The sequence below is a fragment of the Monodelphis domestica genome, chromosome 6 (genome assembly GCF_027887165.1).
Source record: "Monodelphis domestica isolate mMonDom1 chromosome 6, mMonDom1.pri, whole genome shotgun sequence".
NCBI classification, from domain to species: domain Eukaryota; kingdom Metazoa; phylum Chordata; class Mammalia; order Didelphimorphia; family Didelphidae; genus Monodelphis; species Monodelphis domestica.
Window position 1 is genome coordinate 81,194,786 of NC_077232.1, and position 24,804 is coordinate 81,219,589.

Genomic DNA, 24,804 nt, shown 5'->3' on the forward strand with positions numbered 1-24,804 from the left:
GGTGGGACTGTGAGTCAAAGAGAAAGTATGTTTTGGTCCTACCTCCCACTAGATCATTTGCTCTGTAACAACAGAAAAGTCATTTCCTCTCTGAGCCTCAGTTTTACTATCTATAAAATGAGAGGCTATGGCTTATTTCAACCCCCAAATTCCATTTTTATTCTCTCCTAAATTGAATTCTGACCATTACAACATAGCAGGTGACTTTGAGGAAGTAGACAATCTCATAATGAAAGAAGTCCACTACTGTCTTTTTGGGTGGTTATGGAGTTGGGACCTTCCCAACCCCTTTTCACCCCCAACTTTCTCAGGAGTAAAGAGTTTTGTCTACAGCTATTTGGAAACAGCAACTGCCTCATTGGTGATGGAGAAGTTCATTCCATTGGTTTATATTTTTGAAGCACTCTACTACATTCACACTAATGGGGATACAGAGAAATATTAGATGAGATATAGATAGCCCTTTACTATGAAGAAGCTCACAAGCCTAGTTAGAGATGCATTCTACAAAGTTAAATTTAAAAATCCTGCAAAGCATATTAGTCTATGTGCAATGGCTCATGGATAGTGAGAGACTTAGAGAAAGGAAATATCCATGGTTGGGCTTGGAGGATGGTCAGAGAAGGCTTCCTGGAGGGAGAGAGCTCTTGAGCTGAGCCTTGAAGGATGAATGGCTAAGATTACCCACTGAGTAGTCCTGTTAACTCTCTGAGCCAGGCCACCTCTAAATTCTCTTCTAGACCCAACAATTTGTAGTTGCAGGGTTGTTGTTTTTTTTTCTTCTTCCAAAATCCCTTTCTTTTGTCTTTCTATTGCTTTCAGCTCCTGGCATAGCATAGTGTTTGTCAAATGGGTATGTATGGACACAACCCCTATATGTGACTAAAGCGTTGTCCCTTCTATTTAAAGGTGCAAGGACACATGGATGTGGGTGTGTCTACACATAACAAAAAGCTCTGCCTGCATTGAGTACATGTGAGAGCATGTTCATTTGGTTTATGGCTCTAGCTGCTATTGCTGATATCTGTCACTGTGTGTCTCAGGAGCCAAATGATACCTTGGCTCATGAATAGGGTCCACCCTGTCTCTGATTATTCCACACCAAGCTGGTCTGCCTGCTGCCTCCTTTGCCTTCTTCATTCCTTTTCTGCCATTCCCTCCTCTTAGCCTGCCAACTAGCACCCTAATGGATCCAGCTGCCTCTTTCTTCAGCTCTAATGTGGGAGGTGGGAGAGCTGGGGTGGGGGCTGGGGGTGGAGAACAACAATCAAATTGAAGGAAAAAACCCTTGTGCGATGGCTTCTGCAGAAAAAGCCTGCATTCCTTAGGGAAATAAGAGAGCAGATGTGGTCATGCACTTTGGGGGGCAGCATTGGCAAGAATGGAAGAAGAGAGGGGCGAGGTAAGTGAGCAAGAGATGCTTACTTGAGGAAAGGAGCCATGGATGCCAAGAAACAGAGGAAGGAGATCTCCAGTGAGGAGTGATTTGGGGAAGAACGGATGAACAGAGAATTTGTTCTGTGAAGGAGAAGTCATTGAACAGATTCATTAGGGGAAAGGGAAGCAAGTGGAGAAATGGAAGGCTGGACCCTGAAGAGTCAGAAAGCTGTGGAAGCATTGAAGAGACTGTCAGGAATTGGGACGAGCTTTGAAGGGGACCTGGAAGCCTGCAGGTGTAAGGAAAGGTTGAGAGCTGATCAAGGTGTCTCCTCCAGGAAGCAGCAGACCGAGGGCTGTGCTAGTTGCATTCATGTCCGGGACAGAAAGGACAGTGCTTTGGAGCAGTAAGTTACTTGTTATGCAGGTCACACCTCCTGATTTCCTCTCCTAAACAAAGGAGCCCAAATGCTCCCGGTGTTTGTTTGTGTATCTTCGCCTGTATTTGCCTCGGAACTTAGCTGCCTTGAGGGTCACCGAGCCCTAAAGCTTTGGGGCTTCTCCCCCGTTTAGGAAACGAAGGTTTGGGTTTGGGTTCTTAAATAAAATCAGTGCGCTATGCTGAAGACCCAGCCTCTTGCCATTGTACCGCCACGTGTGCTGTGAGTACACTGGATTGCTGAGAGGACTCTTATCTGGTCAGACCTGGCAGTTCCCTCCTTTCCTTTGAAATACCGATGTGAGTCAGTGCCTCTCGGTGTCAGGCTCAGGTTTTTGAGCTGCTGAGCTGGGAATAAGGGCTGAATGAATGAATGAATGGCTCACCTTTTCCAGTCGGGGTTGGGGGTAGGGGCGGGGTGGGGGCAGGGGAGGATATTTCCTTTTCTTTTTCATTATGTACCCCAGGGTGTGTTTGACTTTGTGTTTGGTTTGGTTTGGTTCCAAAGAAAGAAAGGTTTGGGGTGGGGTTGTGGTGGTACCATACTCGGACAAGATATAACTTCTTTGGGCTGAGTCCTTCCGTTCTAGAAGGTTTGTTAATAGCCTTCGATGGGTTAAAAAAAATTATGGTAGAACAAGCATTGGCTCACGGGATGTCAGAAGACCTTAGTTCAAGCCTGGGTTCCCAGGAGTTACTAGCTGTGAGACCACAGGCAAAATACTTAACTCTTCTGAGCCCCAGTTTCCTCCTCTATCATCAAATGAGGAAAATAATGAATGCCTTCATTTACCTGCCTTACAGTTGTGGTTGTTTTGTAAGGGGACCACCACGTTGATCTTAAAATGCTCTAGAAAATTTGAATTGTCATCACTATTAGCAGGTATTAAGATGCTTTGGTGAGTCTCAATCCTTTTGACCTCCATGGGTTTTCTTTCCCACCAGAAAGGTAGCATTTCAGGCCAGTCCTCTGCCTCAGGGTTGTGACTGGGTGAAAGACAGGTGCTGATTAATTCTGCGAGTCCACCGCCCCTCTGCCCAGCCTAGTTAGCAATCCTGGTTCTAAGTTCCAAAGAAAGAAAGAGGAGCCTTTTGTGTCTTATCAGACAGATGAAACTGGTTCTCCTGCTGTGCCCCAAAGCCTGACCAAGATCAAAAGCCAGCTCCATGATTCTCAGTAAAAGGGCTGTAATTGGCATGGATGGCCGGAGTAGGGAGCGATTTCCTGGGATGGGTCTTGGGGGTGGGGGCAAAGCAGAGAGAATAGAGGCGTCCAATGTTTTATCTCATGTACACCTCCTGCAGCTATCATTCCTAGAGAGAACAGCCAGTATTCCCCTGTTGAATTAGAGTGGTATTTTTTCCTCAGTTGGCAAGAATTCCTTTGTGTAAAATCTGATTTCTATTTATCCTACCCCACTGAGGTATGGCTCATATCAGTTCATAAAGTAAACCTTTCTGCCCACAGCAATCTCTTCTCACACGCCTTAGACAGGACATTGTACTCCTAATGTACTTTTCATGTGATGTTATGAATTATGTTTAACTGTGTCAGTATTTTATTGCCCTCCTAGACACTGTGAGCAGAATCTCAGTATCCTAATCTCAATTTTGTGTCTGCTGGGGCTGGCACACAATAGATCTTGATATTTGGTGATATGAATCGAATGAGTTTTGGACTTGGAGTCAAAGGAGGATTTTGCTTTGAGTTTGAGTTCTGTCACTAACAAACTGTAACCTTGGACATCCCTTGACCTCTGAGCCTTTATTTCTCAATTACTGAAAAGGATTATAGCAACATAGATTTAGAGCTAAAAGGGCAAAAAAAAGATAATAGTGAATTAATCATTCATCTTTGGTGGCACATTCTTGGAGAATCATTTCCCTAAAACCACACAGTCCCTCTATGAGGGTTTTTTTCTCTTCCTCTTCCTGTCTGGGATTCACCTAGAACTGGACTTCCATTTCTACCATCCCTCTTCTTTCTGCCCCTATCGTTTGCAACAACCAAAGGTGATGGACATCCTCTTGGTTAGTTTGGAGGGGGGTCAAGGTTCAAATCCCATCTTTTCCTAGGTAGTCCACACTGGGCATCTCTGATTCCATGGGAGTAACTGAAGTCTTTATAGGAGGAAGGGGTAATCAGGGGGTTCTTTTAAAAAAGGGTAAAGAAAAGGAATTCTTTGAAGTAATTTCATCTATCAACTTATTAGAATCACAGAATTCACAGATGGAAAGATTTTTGTTTTTGTTTTTAAATAGATGCTTGTTGGTTGATTCATCACCCAACTTCACATAGACAGTAAATGACAGAGCCAAGATTTGGACTTGGGTTTCTAACTCCAAATTCACCCTCATTTCTTTCTTTCTTTCTTTCTTTTTTTTAACCTTTACCTGCTGCCTTAGTATAAGTTTTAAAACAGAAGAGCAGCAGGGACTCAGCAATTAGGGTTAAATGACTTGTCCAGCATCACTTCTAGGGAGTTTCTGAGGTCAAATTTGAATCCAGGACCTCCTGACTGTAAGCTTGGTGCTCTATCCACTAGATTGCCTACTGGTCCCAATTCACCATCATTTTGACTGTGCCTTTCTGCTTACTTATCTCCTGGTGCTGCTATAAAGTGCTTTGTAAAGCCTTATATGTATGCTAATATAGGATCAAAAGATTTAGAACTGAAAGGGAGCTTAAAAATAGCTTAGTCCCTGACCTAATGGCTCTAGGCTGGTGATTTATCTCTTAGTGTCCTAGGCAGTTCTCTAAGACTATACATTGCAAAGCAGGTAACTAAATTGATAGTGGAGGTTCTGAACCAGGAGTTCCTGGTACTGTAGTCTTTTTTTTTTTAAATCTTCTTAGAATCAATACTGTGAATGATGGGCTAGGCAATTAGGGTTAAGTGACTTGCCCAGGATCACACAGCTAGGAAGAATCTGAGGCTGTATTTGAACCCAGGATTTCCCATCTTTTGGCCCTGGCTTTCAATCCACTGAGCCATGTATTTGCCCCCAATTCCCTGTATTGTTTGTTAAATCATTGGTCTGAAGCTACCACTCTTATCCATACGTGCCCCCCCCCCCAAAGAGAGGTTAAAGTTAAGCCCCCTTTTTGTACAGAAGAAGAAACCAAGAAAGGAGAAGTGATTTGTCATAGGTAGCCCAAGTAGCTAGAATTTATGTCAGGTGTCATTTAACTCTGAATCCCTGGCCTTTCTCTTATTCTGTACTGCCTCTTTGTTGACACAGTTAGCTGAAGTGGTCATTAATGTTTCCTCTTTACCACTAGAATTAAAGGGAACCTGATCACATTGATCACATTAAGCAATCTAAAAATAATATGGGGTGATGCAAAAAGTTGATCCTTTTGGGAGGGACAGATGTAGAAGATGGAGGAAATCAAGGTATTTTTTTTTTAAAACCCTTACCTTCTGTCTTGGAGTCAATACTGTGTATTGGTTCCAAGGCAGAAGAATGGTAAGGGCTAGGCAATGGGGGTCAAGTGACTTGCCCAGGGTCACACAGCTAGGAAGTGGCTAAGGCCAGATTTGAACCTAGGACCTCCCTAGGCTTGGTTCTCAATTCACTGAGCTACCCAGCTGCCCCCTGAAATCAAGGTATTTTAATGTTGGTACCATTAAACTTTAGAGTTGTCAGAGTATTCTTCTATCTCAGACTTACTGATATATACTAAATATCCATAAAGCCATTCCAAAAAGAAATATAAAAAATCCCCAGGAATTTTCTGAAAAGTTGCTGTTAGTTACTTCCCAGAATCTTTGAGACTCTGCTATTCCTTTCTTACTTGCTATTTCCAGAAGGACATTCAATTTTTCCCCCACAAAGTAATTATCCAAGTCCCAAACCCAGCTTATCCTCTTCCATTCTTTTCAGCTTAATGGCTTCGGAGGAGCAGCATTGGCCTGTGCCAATGAAGGCCATTGGAGCCCAGAACCTCTTGACGATGCCTGGGGGAGTGGTCAAGTCTGGATATCTTCACAAAAAAGGTGGCACCCAGCTGCAGTTGCTAAAATGTAAGTCCCATCCTATCCTATTTTCCATTTGTGTCTCCTGAAGACCCTACTCACCCAACCATCCACCCTTTCCCATTCCATTGTGGACCTCTGGACCAGTGAAGAGTCTAGCCATTGATTGAGCTAATGGGACAAAGCCAAGAGAAAGAGCTCAGAGCTCAAGGCTGAGAGTTGGGAGACTTTGAGTTCTAGCTTGGACTCAGAGCTATAGTGTCTATTATATCAAAGAAAAAACATTAGTATTTAATAAATTATAAAATACTATACTCTTGTGTGGCAGGCTCCAACCTGCTAGAACCAATTTTAACTAATTTATCCTTATTCTTATCCAAGCATTTTCCTAGTGTAGGGAGAAATATCCAAACTGCCAGGGTCCTTTCATGCTATCAGACATCCCTCCGCCACCACACATTCTTAAATAATATTTATAGGAATCTCGAACAAGGAAAATTTCCCAATATGGTAAGACCCAGTTGGACGCTTCAGGGTCAGATAAAAATTAACATTTACTTCATAGTTAATTCATCATGGAGGGAGTTAGGGGGGTGTGTGTGTGCTTGGAACACAGCTAGGAAATGTCTGAGCCAGAGTTGAACCCCCTGTCTCTGGGCCTGGCCCTCTATCCACCAAGCCACCTGGCTGCCCCTTAAAATACTTTAAGACACTCTCTTAAGATTTCTAACAAGAGAAACTTTGGGACTTTGCTTCTACAATCTAGAAACAGAGAGGTAGTTCAGTGCCCTCATTTTACAGAAGAGCAATCAAGATCCAAAGAGGTGGTGTTTGAACCCAGCTCATGTCCTTCCATTAATGCTCCACAGTGGTGCCCAAGAGAGATGCTCTGTTCTCAAAGGTTGTGCCAGCTCAACAGCTTTGAGTCCAAACCAGGGCTGGAGTACCTGTCTCATGACTAAAGGGTTGCTGTATCCTTGAGGCAGTTGTGTGGTGCAGGACATAGAGTGTTGGATTTAGACTTGCATGAAGACCAACTTCCTTACTGTGTAACCCTGATCAAGTCACTTCAACTCAGTCTCAGTTTCCCCATTTGTAAAAACATGGATAACAATAGCACCTCCTCACAGTGTTGTGTGAATCAAATGAGATCATGTATATGAAGTGCTTTTTAAACCTTACAAAGTGCCATATAAATGCTAGCTATTGTTATTAATATCTTCTATGAAGACCAGGCTAAGAATGGTACATGATGAGAATTCTGGTAGGGGTGTTTCATGTGCCAGAGTTGGGGGGGGGGAATCCTAAAAGCCATCTAGTTCATTCCCTTACAGGTGGTTTTCATTCTATACTTGAATACCTCTAGTGATGAGGAGCTCACTGATTAGGAAGTTTTTTTTATAGTCAACCTCAGTTTGTCTCTGAAACTCTGACCTATTTCACTCCTAGGTTTGCTTTCTTGGCCCAAGAAATTATCTTGGCCCAAGTGGAACAAGTATAATTCTTTTTCCATGTGTCATATCCTAGATTAGAGCTGGAAGAGACCTTTGCAATCATTTAGATTGACTTGTTTTATAGATGAGGAGACTGAGGCTAAGAGATGTTAAGTGATTGGCCCAAGGTGGTGTAGAGAGTAAGTTGCAGAACCAGGATTCCAATTAGGGTCTTTAGACTGTAAATCCAGGGCCCTTTTCTTCCCTTGAGATGTTTGTTATTATTGATCATGCAATGTAGGTAAGAAAAAAGGGTCCAAGAAGATGAATTAACATCCATCAAAGTATCCAAATTTTCTGTTGTTGTCCTCTCAGTAAGCTGCCCTCTAAGTCTGGGAAGAGGGCTGAATTTGGAGTCAGAAGACCTGGGTTTGAATCCTGGCTCTTCTCCTTTCCCTTGTAATAACTCTGGGAACCTGTTTCCTCCTCTGTAAAATGAGGGCATTTTACCAAGTGATCTCCAGTGCCCCTTCCAGCTCTGATTCCTTTCATCTTATAATTCTCTTTGGGGATTGCTTGGTTTTAGAGCATGTATGGGATAGTGGTATTTTTGATTTGCAGAACACCATGGATAACACTTGGTTTATGGATATCAGTTGATTTGTCACCTTTTGTTTAGACAAAGAATCAAATAAGACTGGGATGTAAATCCCATTCCCTACACTCTTACTAGCTACTAACTATGAACAAATAAGTCACTTAATCTCTCCAAACCTCAATTTCCTCATTTGTAAAATGGGGATAATAATATATTTAGCAAAACCTCCAGAAGTAATTTTGAGGATCAAACAAGCTATTCCAGGTAAAGTGCTTTGCAAGCCTTTAGCAGTATAGAAATGTTAGAGGGAGATAAGGGCAAGGGCTATTTGGGGGAAATGATACATTTTTTTATTTGAAAATTTTTAATTTATTTCGGATATTTTTCCATGGTTACAGGATTCATATTTTTCCCTCCCCCTCTCATAGCCAATGTGCAATTCCACTGGGTTTTACATGTTTCATTGATCAAGACTTATTTCCATATTATTAATATTTACATTAGGGTGAGAAATGATACATTTTCCTTAACAAATCAACAAAACGTATTAAAGTGAACTTTTTCATTCTCTATCTCTAGGGCCACTACGGTTTGTGATTATCCATAAGAGATGCATTTATTACTTTAAGAGTAGCACCTCAGCATCTCCCCAGGGTGCTTTCTCCCTGAGTGGCTACAATCGGTAAGTTGACTTGGTGTCTCCAGGTAGGACGGTATTCTTGACCTGACTCCCACTTTTTAGAAAATCTCCCTGAGCTTTTCTAAGACTATCCGCTACCACCTCCCACTGAGTCATTCCGGTGTGTTCTCAGTCAGTTACTTTTTATCATTTTGTCTTGTTTTTGTTTTTAATTACTTTTATAGTTTATCAGTTAGTTGGCCTGTTTAGTTCTTTCCTAGTGCCTGGTGCCTAGTTCCCCATCGTGGGAAAGTGGGTATAGAATAAGGATTACCACTACTGAGTTATAGAGCAAAGAATTACATTTCAAGGGAGCTTTGCCTAATGCTAAAGGAGGGAATTGAAAACGGAGCCAAGACTAGAACTGATAGCCATCAATGTTTAAATGTTGAAGGGCTCTGTAAATGTCATCTAGTAGTAGTAGTAGTATTTTTGCTATTTTATTGGAACTCAGAGAGCTTGAGTGACAGGCCCAGAGTCATACCTTTAGTAAATGTCTGAACCTCTCTCTGCAACATTCATTCAGCAAGCAAATATCCTGAGCACCCATGGGTCAGGCCTTGAGGATATGGCATGGGTAGAATGGGGAACAGGAGACACCTGGAGTCCAAAGAGGATCAAGGGAACAGAAAAGCCAGGGATACAGATAACTAAAGTAGAGAGCAGGATGAGATTAATACAGAGAAGTAAGAAGAGTCAGGGGAAGAAAAATAAAAGGAGTTGAGTGAGCATGGTTAGTGCTAAAATACCTAATCCATTTGACTGGTCTCTGACACTATTTACGGCATTCTAAGTCACAGTACCAGTTGCTGGTGGCTTGGCTTTTTCTCACTTCTTCTAAATAACCCCACATCCTGGATGGTTGACCACCTCATCTGAGGAGGCGAGTTGAGTCATTCAAATCTGAGAAGCTCTCAGACCTCCATCTAGGTAGCTGAGGAAATGGGGGAGAATTGCCCCTCAAGGGTAGACCACAGTAGCCCTCTCCCTCCAGAGCTTTGCAAGAACCAGCAACAGAGAGGTAGACTGCCTAGTATAATACATCCTGACATTAGCAAAAATGGAAATAGTTTGTGCAGTCAGCAGGTCGTTCAGTGTCACTGAACTTCATGGGGCAGCATGGTGTGTTCATGTATTCATTCAGTTTGACGAATGTCAATTGTCATTTGCATCCAAAATGCTGGGAACTGTGGGGAATTACAAAGTTTAAATAAGCTACTGTCTCTGCTTTTGCAGAGCTTAACCTGATAATTATGCTATTGGAAGACAGTAATCATGTCATATTGTAAATGTGAAAAAAGCAATCAATGTGGAAGAAGGATTAATATTGTTGGGTTCGGCCCCAGGCTGAAAAACTAGAACAGGGGATTGAAGTTACAAAGGTGTATATTTGCCTTGATATAAAGAGAGATTTCATATTGCGCTCAGAAAATAGTAGGTTCCCTGCTCCCCGAGGTATGCAAGCAAGATTTAGATGACCCTTCATAGGGAATAGTATAGAAAGTTCCCATTTAGGTTTAGTTGGAATGGATGGCCTCTGAGGTCTCCTTCTTCTGAAATTCTGGTCTGACAGTTGAAGTTGCTACTGACCAGAGGGTTCTGGGAAAACTTTGTTGGAAGGGCATAATAGAAAGAGACCAGGACCAAGGATCAGAAAGATCAAACAACTTAAAAAGCTACACGGCATATCATTGACAGAACTAAGACTAGAACTCAAATGTCTTAATGTCCAGACCAGAGTTCTTTCCACTCTATCATAATGTAACACTGTCTAGATATGCTACTATTTTTTTTTCCTCCCAGGGTAATGCGAGCAGCCGAAGAAACAACGTCAAACAATGTTTTCCCCTTCAAGATTGTTCATATTAGCAAGAAGCACCGAACCTGGTTCTTTTCAGCCTCTTCTGAAGATGAAAGAAAGGTGATTTTCATGTAACTCAGATAAGAATGTCTCCCTGACCAAAAGATAGCTCATTATCTGTAAAAGGGGGGTTTCTAAAAACCTTAATAGCATTATGCCAATGATCCCATGAAGGTAAATAAACTTAGTGGCTATCTCTGCAGGATCTGCTTCCAGTCTCCTTCTATAGGCTGCAATTAATATTTAATCCATATTTAAAACAAGAAATTCAAGTGGTTTTTTTGTTTGTTTATTTGTTTGTTTGTTTTTTACCTCTTCCAGAGTTGGATGGCTCTTCTAAGGAAGGAAATAGGCCATTACCATGAGAAGAAAGAACCCTCATTAGATTTTAGGTATGTGCCATTCAGTGACTGTTCTGGGGTGTTTGGGCACATTCTTTCCAAAATGGCATTTTTTGGAATGCTCTCAGCAAAGCCACTTTTGGCCCTTTTTCTGTTTATTGATTTAATGCACTTTCAGGGTCTCCCCAATGCATAAAGAAGAAATTCAGGCTTCTCTTCCTGGCATTTAGTGTGTGACTCCAGTCTGCTCTTCTGGCCTTGCCTCATAGTTTTTCCCTTGAGACACTCCATGTTCCTGACACACTAGACTAGATTTTGCAGTGGATAGAACATTAGATGTGGATAAACTCAGAAAGATTTGATTTTGAATCTTAACTCTATCCAGCTGTGTGACCCTGGAAAAGTCATGTAACATTTCTTAACCTCAGTTTCCTTATCTGTAAAATTAGATAGTTTGATACTCAGTGGTCTTTAAGATCCCTTCCAGCTCTAAATCTATGATGCTATGGTTAGCTCTACCCCCCTTTCATTTTATTTCCTGTCCTCTGTCCATTCATACAGGTCATGTCCCTTACCTTCAGAACTCCCTCATCTCCACCTGAGAGATCCTTCTCTTCCTTCTGGAGCAGTTCAATTATCACCTCCAAGAAGCCTCTCCTGATTTCCTCTCTAGTTAAAAGTAACCTTCTCCTCCTCAAACCTTCTGAGAATATATATAAATCTCTCCTTTTGCCTCCATTATACCTTTTTTCTGAAGAGAGATATCTACTTCCAGAACAGCCTTTTCCCGTTTTCTGTCCAACAATTCATACTTATTCTAGTGTGTATCACATCTTCTATCATAGATAGTAAGCTCTGACAGGACAAGTTTGTATCCCTCATCCAAAGCAAAAAGGCCTATTTGTAACAGATATAAATAAATACAGAAGTCCCCCCTCCCCCCATCCCCAGCGTTCTGCTTTCCTTGGTTTCAGTTATCGTTGAGGAATCCTCCTGTGGTTTCAGGTACCTTGACCTAGGAGTCCTTGGATGTTCATTTTTAGGTTTCACTTACCCTGAGGAGGAAACCCAGGGAGTGTGGGAGGTTTCTTCTGCTTTTGCTTTCACCTTTGGTCACTTTCACTTTCTTTTTTAAAGGGCTTTTTTGGGGGGTGCTCCGGAAGTGGAGTGAGAGAGAGATAGATGGATGGATAGATAGATAGAGATGGATAGATAGATCTATAGGGTCAGCAGGTATTCACTTATATCCATGATTTCAGCTCTCCATGGTAGGTCTTAGAATATACCTCCTGCAATTGGTTGAGCTGAATTAAAGCAGCACTTGTGACATCCTGTACTGGGCTCTAAGTGGGAAACAGGGATGAGTGAGACACAGCACAGCCCCCTCCTCAGGGGTCTCCCAATCTATTAGGGGAAATGAGATAAGGACACAGATAATCGATATCCAAAATAGAGTATGATATGGGATGGAAGTGAGAGTCCAAGCAGCATGATCTGAGAATCTTGAGAAGAAAGATAATTTCCTTCTTGGAGACATACATTAAGTCTTCCTGGAAGAGAGGGCATTTAAGCCAGGTCTGTAATGATGAAATAGATTTCAACAACTTGATATAGCGAATGGTACAAAGCATTGGAGGGGATCATGCAGGATTAAATAATCTCATTTGGCTAAGATATGTAGAGAAATAGAGAGGGCTTTAACCCCTTACCTCCCATCTTAGAATCAATACTGTGTATTGGTTTCAAGGCAGAAGGGTGGTTAAAGGGCTATGCAGTGGGAGGTTAAGGGACTTGCCCATGGTCACACAGCTAGGGAAGTGTCTGAGGACAGATTTGAACCCAGGATCTCCCATCTCTAGGCCTGACTCTCAATCCACTGTGCCACTCAGTGGCCCCCTAGGAACCAAATTTTGAAGAGTATTGATAAGCAGTTTGGATTTTATTCTATAGACCATGGGAAGCTAGCAAAGGCTTTTGAGCAAGGGAATGACAACAGGGTCAGAGGGATGTGTTAAGAATATAATATAGCAATGATGTGAAAGATGTCAAAGAGCAAATGCATTCACAGGTTAATACAGTCATGGGATTTAGAACTGAAGATCATTTAGTTAAAACCTTTCATTTCACAGATGGGGAAACTAGTGGTTGCTTGAATTAACTTGCCCCAAATCACATAAGACTAGTCAGGGCTCAGATGAAGGTCTGACATCTAATTCAGAGCTCTTTGAACTAAATAATATGCCAAATGTCAGGGATATTGCAATCCAAAACTTTCCTTTGTCTAGGCATGTCAATTCTTTTGGGGTGGAAACTGACTTATGGGTTTGTGTTAAATCTTTTCTTTCTTTTCTGCATTTATCATTTAGTGACTCAAGTTCTGACACAGATAGCTTCTACGGTTCTGTGGAACGTCCCATCGATATCAGTTTATCCCCGTATCCCACCGACAATGAAGGTGAGTCTTAGCACTGTTTGCCTTCTCTATCTGTGAAGTTTCTTCTTTCTTACTCTCCTATACTCTTCTCCTGAATGCCCTGAAATCCTCCTATGTTCAGAGTTTATTGTTTTGACCTCTAACCCCGTTCCCTGGAAGTAGATGAAAGGAATTGACCCCTGTGTCCTCTGGCAACAGAGGAAGAAGAATGAGTGACCATTCCCATTTATGTCTTTTCCAATTGTGTGTGTGAGAATTGCCCTACTAGGCACTGATTTGAGGTTAAACCCTACTATGAGCTTGTTGGCTTCTAAATGAAGCTTAGTCTGTGCTTCAGAGAAATGAAGATTGGCTCTCTCTGCACCTTTGCTTAGGCTGTTCCATATGCTTAGAATGCCCTTTTCTCTTCTGCCTATCTTTACCTCCTGGGATCCTCCTTAGCCTTTAGAGCCCAGCTGAAAAGCATCCTCTTCCAGGAAACATGCCCTGGGTCTTAGAGTCTCAGGAAGTGAGTTTTCCTCCATCGGATCTCATAGCACTTTATATTTCTCATATTCACTTATACTATCCTCATTTGTATTATATTCATTTGTATCCATGTTGCTTCTCTTTCATTTAACTGAATTTCTTGACAGATTATTATTGTCTTATCTTTGCATCTTGCATGGGAGCCTTGCACAGAATTAGTACTGAATATATATTTTTTTAATTTTCTTCCCTTCATGCTCATATGAACAGACTATGAACACGATGATGACGATGACTCCTACATGGAGCCAGATACCCCAGACTCAGTGAAAGTTGAAGGTAAGCGTCATCCTGGTTCTTTTGTAAACATATTAAATGACCTGGGAGTCTTGTAATGGGAATTGGGTGATGTGGACACAATAAGCATGGTATGTGACTTGTGGTATAGTAGAAAATGTACTGGATTCAAGGTTCAGGGACCTGGACCTAGCTCTCCTTCTGCCTGGGTAACTTTCCCAAGACCATGGGTCTTAGTGTCCTCATCTATAAAATGGGAAATTTAGGACAGATGACCTGTAAGATGCTATTATCCTGTGATCTACAGATAAGTCTCTTCTCCTCTGGGCTTCCGTTTTCTCTGTGGATCTCTAAAGTCCACTAAGCTTTCTCCATCCCTCTATGAGTCTAAGTACTTTGGCACAACACTCACATGTATTATCTTTCAGTATCTGCCATTGTTTTATGTGTGTGAATCTCATGTCACCAACTGAATTTAGGAAGTTCTTAAAGATAGTGACGTCAGGCTCTAATAGAAACATCCTTATAGACTTAGGAAACCAATCATCTGTGTTGTAGTGTATTTTTATTTATTTTGTTAAAAATCTTCAATTACATTTCATCTGATTCAGCACTGAATCCAGTACGCCAGTAGCAAGGTAAAACACCTTCCCACCTGACCCCCCAAAGTGATGCTGAGCAGTAGTTAGCAGCAGTTTACAAAACCCTGGGTAGCAAGTAGATATCTAGGATTCCTATTTTTTTTTTAAACAAGGAAACGGTGTTCAGTGATTAACATAGCATCATATTGCTAGTAAATGCTCAATTTAAAAAAAGTTAAAATTGGAAGTGGCACCTGTGGACGTGTTTAGTGCAGACTTGGACCCTCCAAATTCTAGAGTCAGATGAATTTTGTTGCTTTCAAGGAGTTAGGGAGGAAAAAAACATTGGGAAGAGAATGTATGCCCTTCGAGAAGGGTTTAAATGTTTTGAATTCATAAAATCATAGGTTTAGATCTGGAAAGGATCTTATGGGTCATCTCTTCCTATTTTCTCATTTTATAAAAGAAGGAACTGAGTCCCAGAGCAGTAAAATGATGGCTCATGGTCACACAACAGGCCATAGCCAAGCTGGGATTCAGACCTTCCTAATCCAGTACCCTTTTTACTGTAGCAAATAGAGCACATTGAGAAGAACAATCCTTTACATTCTTTGAAAGTGTGTCTGCTTTGTGCCTTACAGATATCATGATTCACCCACCAGCTTATCCCCCACCTCCTATCCCCACTCCAAGAAAACCAGCCTACTCAGAAACTCAGAGGTCGCATTCCTTTTCCACCAAGTGCCCCGGACCCCTCCATCCTCCCCCACCTCCAAAAAGAGGCTTGCCGGAAATCAATCCTGATGATCTGAAAAGAGAAATTGTCTCTTCTCGGAGGCCAGAACCTAATTTGAAAGCGCCCTCTCCCAGTAGGAGACAAAGTGATCCACCCCTGGGAGGTGTGCCTGTTGTGCTGAACTTCAGGAAACCAGCTTCTCCAGAGGTCGTGTCTCTCGGTCACCTTCTGAATACCTCCAAAAGCTGTGACAAGTTAAAATCCATCCACCTGTCTCCTCGAGGACCACTTCAGGGATCACCTCTGGCTGAACCTCCTCCAATCCCAGCCAATAAACCCAAACTCATAAAGATAGGAGAATTACAGCCTGCAAGAGAAACTATCAAACCTGGACTCTTTGTGCCCCCTGTGACGCCCAAACCACCAGCCCTGGTGCCTAAACTCCCCATGCCTGAACTGAAGCCCAGAATCGAAAAACCTCTACTTCCCCAGTTACAGTAAGTCTAAGCACCTCTGAATTGAGGGATTAGCCCTTTGCTAGAGACATGTATCTATCCCTTCAGTCAAAACTGGAGATGTGATCTCAGGCATATGGTCTGATGTTTTCGGTAGGAAATCTTTTTCTGAGCATCCTCAATTCTGCAGTGGTCTGCAATGGGGGGAGGGGGGGACGAAAGAATCATGACTAACTTAAATTTTAGGAATTATTAGCCTCTATGGATATAATTGCAGTTTTTTTTGGGGGGGGTTAGGATTGTTATTTAATTTCTAATCAGGAGAATTCAAAACTGTCAAACCTATTATCCAGAAGCCTACTAGAAACACTTTCTAGAATATACTTCTTAGGTCTTGAATTTTTTAAGTTATTGGACATAATTTATTGAAGTATTAATTAACTGGCATTTTGAATCATTGAATTTTTTAATAACTTAGTTATTAATTAATTGAACAAATACAGAAAATTATTAACATCTGTAATAATCATGCCTTTTGCTTGTATGTAGACATTGTGGTGTTGTGGACTGAAAGCCACATATTGGCACATATTGGCTATATCAATATGCCAAGCAGCTTGAGATTCTTAAGCTGCAGGCAATGTGCAGACAGTCTGCATTGGCAGAAGGGGCTTCTATCCTAGACATTTTCCACATAGATGAAATCGCAAGTCTGTACTGAGGAAGAATAGCACTAATCACTGTCTTAATTTAATGAACACAGCCTCTCCAAAAATTACTTTTATCTACCATAAACAGAGCTTATGGACTCTCCCTATTTAGTTGATAGTCATCTGGAAGCGTAATGGTTCCCTGTCACCATAATCAAGAGGGTGGTTAGCAACTCTCATAGGCCCACTGAACTGAAGATAATGAAGACTCGTGTTTGCATAGGGCTTTATGGCTTAAGGATTTTCCAGAAGAGTACAAGTTCTGCCAGGTCCCATTTTTACCAGAGCAATTCATGAAAACCACCTCCTAATGTCATGGAAGAGGGCTATGATGTGCCTAAGTGATCATAAAAACGATCTGACAAAAATCACAGATCTGTGAAGTACAAAGTAAATTTGTGGTTTACAAGGCTCTATCCCTATAGTAGTACTATGGCAAATATCCAAGCATTCTCATCTTTACAGATGAGGAAACTGAGGTACAGGAAATGAAAAAGACTTGCCCAAGATTACATAGCTAGTAATAAGTGGACAGTCAGTCAAACCCAAAACACAGAATCAGTGGCCTTAAAGACTATCTTTTTCTCAACTTCCTCATTTGTACCAAAGAGAAAACTGAGGCCCCCAGTGGTTGGTATTTGAATTGGGGCTCCCAGGGAACCTTATTCAGAATTTCAAATTTGGAAGAAAACTTACTGATTATCTAGTGCAAGCTATATTTAAACTCAGGTCTTCTAAGTGCTCTTTCCACTTCACCACACTGTTGTTCTATGCCTGTTTTATCCCCCGTAGTTGGGTTTCTAGCTGAGTTCAAGTTCCCCATCCCCCTCAACCCCCAGCAACTCACCCACACTGTCTATTAAAAAGCATAGAGGGATTGCTACTTAAATTGGTAGAGGGAAGATAGAAGTCTAGTAGAGGCACAAGAGGAAAGAGAGGAATCTACAGCCTCTAAAATCAATGTCCATTTTACTTTTTTACATTTTAAACTTTTACCTTCTGTCTTTGAACCAATATTGGGTATTGGTTCCAAGGCAAAGGTTAAGCAATGGAGGTTCAGTGACTTACCTAGAATTACATAGCTAGAAAGTGTCTGAGATCAGATTTGAACACAGGACTTCCCATCTCTAGACCTCAATCCACTGAGCCACTAACCTGCCCCCAACCATTATACTTTTTGAAATTGCACCATGATGATTGATTATAGTCAAAATAGTGATCATGAATTCAAATTTTCAAAAGCAAATCTCTTTTTTATTCCCCCTTTTGTCAGTAATAATAGATTAAATTTGTATAGTTCTTTAAGTTTTACAAAGCACTTTACAAAGATTATTTCAAAGAACACAGAGATCTGGGGTCTAGTGTCCTCTGTCATGATATTACTATATGAACTTAGATGGGTTTCCAAATGAGAGGAGGGTTGACTCCAGTGACGATGAACCTTTTAGAGACTGAGTGCCCAAACTACAACTGTATGTGAACCCCCCCCCTCCCCTTACCCCAGACAGGGGAGGGAGGAAGTGCCCACGGAAGGGCTGCCAGGCAGAGGGACAGGTGATAAGAAAAAAAAAAAACTCCTCAGGTATGCATGAAGAGGGGAAAGGGAGCACACATACACCTGTAAGTGTACCAGTGTACCATAGGTTCACCAACATATAACTAGACAATCTCCAAAGACCCTTTCAGCAAGTAGATTTGTTGGAGAAACTGTTAGTTACAGTAACCAGCAGTGTTCACAGTTTAGCTGTTTTTTTCCAGGAGATCCCCACCAGATGGGCAAAGTTTCAGAAGTTTTTCCTTTGAGAAACCTTCACTCTCAACTAAGGTTGATAGCAGCTGTGAGGATTCAGATGAAGACTATGAAAAGGTACATGAATTCATAACTTCTGGGAGGGAAGTTGGACTAGAGTAAAAACAAGTAGGGGCTAACAGCTCAGACAATAGGACACTTTCATCAGGCAGGTGCTAGGTCAATTTAGTCCAAATATTTATCAACAGTTTCATATGCTATAACTGCATGTATAATGATATCCCATATTGCTTGTCTTCTCAATGGGTGGCAGACAATTGATAGAAAATTTGGAACTCACATTTTAAAAAGTAAACATTAAAAAGAAATAATTTGTTAAAAGAGTCTCCAATGCAAAGCCCTGTATTTCTCACTGGGGAGAGAAAAATGAATGAGATATCATCTCTGCCCTAAAATAATTTTCCATATGATAGCAGAGATAAGACACCTACGGAAATAAATATAATATAAAATATATGAGCAGGAAAGGTACCCCAAAAAGCAGTATGGGTACTCTGAGGAGAGAGAGATCATTACCAAAGAGAACAGGACAAATTTCCTGGAAGAGATAGCATCTGTGCTGGATAGGATAAGACTGAAGGATGATGGGTGCAGGGAGGGGCAACCAGAGAAAAAGCATTTACTAACTGAACATGAGTTTCAGAAATCTACCATAAGCATGCATTCATTCAAGAAAGCATTTATCAAAGTTATTAATTTTCTATTGCATGTAGAGCATGGTGCTAGGCACTGCAGAAAATACAAATTTGAGAAAAGTCATGAAAGATTTCTAATGAAGATCTCTATCTGATAGTGGTATGAGATACAAGCACAAGAGGGAGGAAGCATGTGGATGTATTTAAATGTGTGCACATACTAAAGTGCTATAAAAATTGCTTTTCTTGCTCTTCTAGGTACCACTGCCTAACTCCATCTTTGTCAACACCACGGAATCCTATGAAGTGGAAAGGTATGTCTAATTCAAGTTACTTTATATTTAAAGGTCCTCGATGTGGTCACTTGTCTTTTGGGGCAGAAATAGGAAAAATGGGTGGTGGTTATAAAGAAGCCAATTTTGAATCAATATATGAAAGAATTTCCAAACAATTAGAGTTGTCTGAATTAGAGTTGCATACTGACTGGATGACCTTGTTAATTTTTCTTCACTGGGGAGACCAAATAAGCATTTGTTGGCTATAGTTGGATCATAGATTTAGATATAGAAGAGACTTTTTAAAAAACCCTTACCTTCTGTCTTAGAATCGGTGGTCTGTATTGGTTCCAAGTCAGAAGAACAGTAGGGGCTAGGCAGTAGGAGTTAAGTGACTTGCCCAGGGTCAAACAGCTAGAGTGTCTGAGGTCAAATTTGAAGTCAGGACCTCCTATCTTTGGTCTGGCTGTCAGTCCACTGTGAAGAGACTTTTGAGGCCATCAAGCCTGATCTCTTTTTACAGTCCAGGAGCCTGAAGCTCAGAAAGGTTAATGAACTTATTCAAGGTCATTCAAGTCACAGTGGGTACTAGAGCTACAAATTGAACTCAGATCCTCTGTTTCAAATCTGGCACTCTTTAAACTGTGTTTGGATGGCTATGATAGAAGAGATCCGTGAATGCTCAGGTAGAGTTCAGACCAGGTCACCCCTAAGGTCCCTCCTCTCTGGGGTGTTATGATTGTTCTTTTTGAAAAGAAGAGCAGATGACTCCATAAAGTACTTTGTTTCCACAGGAAACCCTGGTGAGAAGCAATTTTAAAACTGAAATTGGGAAATATAATGATGCCATTGCTATGGAAATTTAAAAAAACCATATTAAAATAACATTTGAGATAGTGTAGCTCAGTCTTCTTAAACTGCAGACATGTCTGGTTGAAAATAAAACTAAGAGAAAAAAGGAAAAGTGTAAGATACCAACTGTAGTTCTGGGGTGGAGTGGGGTGGGCTTACAGATCGTCTCCTCAACTTTACCAGTTGAATGCAAGGAGGTTACATTTAGAACTTCTCAAGGAAGACTTTACAGTTATTATCTTCTGTTTTAGCTTGTTTAAAGCCACTGATCCTAGGGGACAGCCACAAGATGGACTCTACTGTATCAGGAATTCTTCGAAGACAGGAAAGGTAACATTCCACAGACAAATGTCAATTCAATAAATTCATTTATTCAATAAGCATTTATGAAGTGCATGCCATGTCCTATGCTTAGACTTTGGGGAGGATACAAAGGCAAATTAGGCACAGTCCCTGACTTCCTGGAGTTAGTCTAATACATTTATAGATCACCTTAACCTTGCAAAGTCCTTTACTCACAGTGCCCTTGTAAAGGCAAGTAGTGTAGGTAGTACTGTACCCAGTTTACAGATGGAGAAACTGAAGCACTTAGCAGTTAATATAATAGAAAAGATAGTGTGAATATTCTTACCACTTACCAACATCAATAATAATATTTGTAAAAAGACAATGAAGTTTTTCATTTGCCAGCTAGATGCAAAAATTATTTTCTATAAAGATATTTTCAATGTCCTTGCCAGTCAGGCATTAGAGGGTAGAAAAACGAGGAACAAAGTTGGCAGCATATATATTGGTACAGGGGACAAAGATCCTCAGTCTTTAGTCTTTGTCTCTCTGCTAGCCTTAAATCCTAGAACACAGAAAGTCAGAGCTGGAGAGAGAGATCCAAACCCTTCCCCGAACAAATAAGAAGCTTGGGCACCTGAGTTCTAATTGTGCCTCAGGCATTTGCTACTCAAATGGCAAGGGACACTAAATTTTCTAGAACCTTAGCATCCTTATTTTTTAGACTGGAGATAATATACTGGCACTAACTCAAAGGATGCTCTACAAATAAGAATTGTTAGTAGTTCTATCCAAGGTCACACAGAGTAAGGAAAGTAGCAGAGACAGGACCAGAAGAACCCAGGACTAGTGCTCCTTACCCTCTAATGATGCCTCCCACTAATGTCAGGAGATCATCATCCACTTTCTCTCATTTTTCGTTTTCCCCTATTTTTTCTGGCCCACTCTTCTGACAAGCCCCCAACTCCACTGGACAAATTGATTTCTTTATGACTCATGTTAACTGACATTTTTCTTCTCTTAAATTCAGGTTTTAGTTGTGTGGGATGAAGGCTTTAATAAAGTGAGAAACTACCGGATCTTTGAAAAGGTGAGAGATGTTTGCACAAGCCTTGAGATTTCAAGGCTTCTTGTTTCCTGTGACCAAGCTTTAATCAGGGGTTGTTGGTCTAGTTGTTATGAGGATTTTGGAGAAGATCTGAAAGCAGGAATCATTTGTGTTTTGGATTCTCTCTCTAGTGGGCTATATCCCACCTGTGGTATCTCATTTAATACCCACTATGTCCACCTAGATCCAGTAGGTGTCCTTGGAGTCTCTCCCCATTTTAGAGCTTAAGGTACCTGAGGCAGAAGGGAGCCACTGGTCTTCCCTGAATCCAGCCAGAATAAAAACACAGGGGGGTCTGGGATCCCACTAGAAACAAGGAAAGGAATCCCTAGAGTTGAATACTACAGAGGAGGCACTGAGGTAGCTTTTAGAATGAGAGGAGAGAAAATAAGATGACCTCTCTGCCTCCTCTTCTCCTTTCTTCTCCCTTGTTTTTCTTCTTTCTCCTGGCCTTGTTCCCCTCCATTTCCTTCCTTTTTTTCCATCTTCTCTTTTCACTTGATGCAAGATTCCAATTCCCCCATCACTATTTCATATCCTTTCTTCTACTCCCTCTTTGCCACATTATTTTCCCCCTCTTTCTTCTTCCTAACCTTCCTTTTCTCTCCTTTGTTCCCTTTCAACCATATCTATGTCTCAAGACATATCTAAGGGGGTGGGGCAGTGGCTTTCTAACTCAGCCCTAGACTTTGGGGTGTATGAGAGGGCTAATCTTGTAGATGGTTCTCTGGGTCAACAAATAAAGGGGAAAGGAAAGGTTTGGGATCTCAGAGATGAACCTTGTCTTTATGTTCTTACCCTAGGACTCCCGATTTTACCTTGAGGGAGAGCTCTTATTTGTGAGCATTGGAAGCTTGGTTGAGCACTACTACACCCATGTCTTGCCTGGGCACAAGAGCCTTCTTCTTCAGCATCCCTATGGCTACTCGGGGCCCAGGTGACACTTGACTGACTTAGTGATTTGGTGCAGTAATCGAACCTAGACACAGAAGAAGGAAAGAAAGACTTGGATGGTTGGTTTGACTTCCAGTGATAGCTGCCTGCCTACTCAACCTGGATCCTTGATTTCATCTCTCCTGCATGTTATTTTGAGCTCATGTTATTCTTCTGCTGTGTATTCTCTCCCAGAGACCAGTGGATTCAGATCACTCTCCACCTCTCTTACAATGACTTCCTCTCCTCTCTAATCCCCAAAGTGAATTCATCCATCATAAATAAGCACATCCTCAACCCCATTTATCAAGTTGTTCTTAAAGGACTTCTTCCCTGATGGCCAAAACTGGAGAAAGCAATGAATGACAATATTGGAAAAGGTCACTACAGAAGTGAACAGAGATATTTTTGTGGATCAGGGCACAGATTACTGTGTCTCTTGGACTTACTGAGACAGCTTGAGAAGTCTTAGTAGACTTACAGAGCTAATGACTTAAGGCAGCTATGTGGTACAGTGGATTGAAAGAGGGACCTTGAGTCCAGAAGACCTAAATTCAAATCTACCTGATGCACTAGTTGTATGACCTTGGGCAAGTCTTTTAACCAGTTTGCCTCTGTTTCCTCATGTGGAAAATGAGGATAATAATAGCACCTACCTCCCAAGGTTGTCGTGAGGATCAAATGTGATAATAATTTTAAAGCGCTTAGCACAGTGCCTGGCACATAATAGGCACTCTATAAATGCTAGCTATTATTAATGGATTGTTTTAAGCAAAATTGTATTAAATTCACTTGCATTTCAAGCAAGAAACATTTCAAAGTGACCTCACATACACACCTTCACCCCCTCCTCCTTTTCCCTGCTGGCCAGGAATAAAAATAACAAAATAGACTGAGGATGCTGATAAAAACAAGGAGCATCAAGAGCAGAGAAATCTCCATGGAGAGGTGGAAGATCCCTTCCTAGGGATGAGCATGGGAATGGACTATTTGAAAGGGAAATTGTTATGAGGCTTCCATCATGGGCAAGGATTCTAGTGGCACTCCTTGAGTTCTCCTTGGGCTGGCGTGCAGAATGGTCTCCCATCTCTCAATCCCTCAATTGCCACCTTGCAATGTGTCATCAGGAAGCTGTTATCTATTGCACAAAATACCAGATTGAGCCCACCTTTTGTCCTAGTCTCTTGGGCTTGTGTTTATCAGCAGGAAACCAACCAAAAGACTTGTTCTTGTGCAACCAATGAGACGTTGATCCTTTTGTTCCAGTTGTGGGCTGATTAAAAACAAATGAGAACTTGGTGCCAAGAGAAGGAGGAAACTCTAAGCCAAGACATTAGAACTGGTTTGCATTGCAGCAGACACTTTTTACTCTGGGGGACAATTAAGTTGGCATAGAATGTTTATGTCCTTTAATATTCCCCCTGTGCGAACGCTAAAGAGAGACTCTTGTTATTAAAGAGAGACTCTGATGTTAACTAATAAAACAGAACTAGAAACATTCCAGATTACACAGGATTGACCAGTTCTATCAGGAATAGGTTGTGAGTCTAAGCTGTGAAATCTACTCTGTTGCATACTGAATAAGGATAGGAGCTTGCATGTTTCTCTTGCCCCCTGGGATTCATACACTTCCTGTCAGATGCTTCCACACTTCCAAGTAAATGAAAAGACGATGTTCAATCAGAGAATTTCATCATTAGAAACCCAGAAGTCATCAATCTAGTGTAGCCCCATCTACTCCAGTCCTAAAGCATGACTCCCATCTATAATTTCATTTAAGAGCATCTATACTGATAAGGGTCTCATTGCTTTCCAAAGCATCCTCTGCTATTCCTGGGTAGTTTTAATTGTTAGGAGTTGTTTCCCTCTACCAAAGTAGATTATGGCTGCTCCCCAAAAATGGAATTTCTGGGAGGCAGATTTCTGCTTAATTTGAGGAAAAACTTAATAATCATCTTTCCTGATTATCCCTGCTCCCCATTCCCTCAAGAAGGTCAGCCTGTATTTATTATCCCTCTTACTCTGTGTATGTATTTTCCCTCAGGTAGAGTATAAGATTCCAGAGTGCAGAATTCATTTCCTTTTTGTCTTTGTATCCCCCGGTGCCTAATACAGTGTCTCACACATAGTAGGTACTTGTTAACTAATTGTGGTTTAGTTTAAAGAAGAACTCTAACAAAGCTGGCCAAAAGTGAGCCTTAAAAGGCAGTGGGTTTCCCACCTTTGGGGGTATTTCATTGGGATATTGGAGAATAAGATTTATGACTCTAGTAATAGTTGGATTACATGATCTCTAGGGTCCTTCCCCACCTGGAAATGCTGTAATTCTATATCCCTACATGCTGTGGATGCCTTTTCAAGGACTACGGGTATCCTTGGTTTAATTTCTAAAGAGCAAAATGTAAAAGTGCATTCATCATGACTTCACTACAATTCCTGGAAGCCCTCTTTCCAAAACTCACCAGTGAGGTCGTGATTTCCATCTCTCTTTTTCCAAGCAAGCAGACTAGATGGGAC

At 41.3% G+C, this 24,804-nt stretch overlaps 1 protein-coding gene across 5 annotated transcripts in view; it reads left to right on the forward strand.

The window, feature by feature from the left end:
- Positions 1–23,795, forward strand: part of SH3BP2 (SH3 domain binding protein 2) — a 114,113-nt gene extending 90,318 nt beyond the window's left edge. For 4 of the 5 annotated variants that reach the window (XM_056802329.1, XM_056802328.1, XM_007496831.3 and 1 more), the window contains 12 exons: positions 5,705–5,844; positions 8,407–8,509; positions 10,310–10,427; positions 10,689–10,759; positions 13,075–13,163; positions 13,881–13,949; positions 15,130–15,721; positions 18,148–18,256; positions 19,093–19,148; positions 20,213–20,291; positions 21,277–21,336; positions 22,158–23,795. In XM_056802329.1, coding sequence (XP_056658307.1) covers positions 5,709–5,844; positions 8,407–8,509; positions 10,310–10,427; positions 10,689–10,759; positions 13,075–13,163; positions 13,881–13,949; positions 15,130–15,721; positions 18,148–18,256; positions 19,093–19,148; positions 20,213–20,291; positions 21,277–21,336; positions 22,158–22,295 — 1,620 coding nt within the window. In that variant the 5' untranslated portion in view covers positions 5,705–5,708 and the 3' untranslated portion in view covers positions 22,296–23,795. Of the gene's footprint in view, positions 1–1,249; positions 1,785–5,704; positions 5,845–8,406; positions 8,510–10,309; positions 10,428–10,688; positions 10,760–13,074; positions 13,164–13,880; positions 13,950–15,129; positions 15,722–18,147; positions 18,257–19,092; positions 19,149–20,212; positions 20,292–21,276; positions 21,337–22,157 lie in introns of those variants that run through there. The other variant, XM_007496830.3, reaches the window with a different exon arrangement.
- The last annotated feature ends 1,009 nt before the right edge of the window (positions 23,796–24,804 follow it).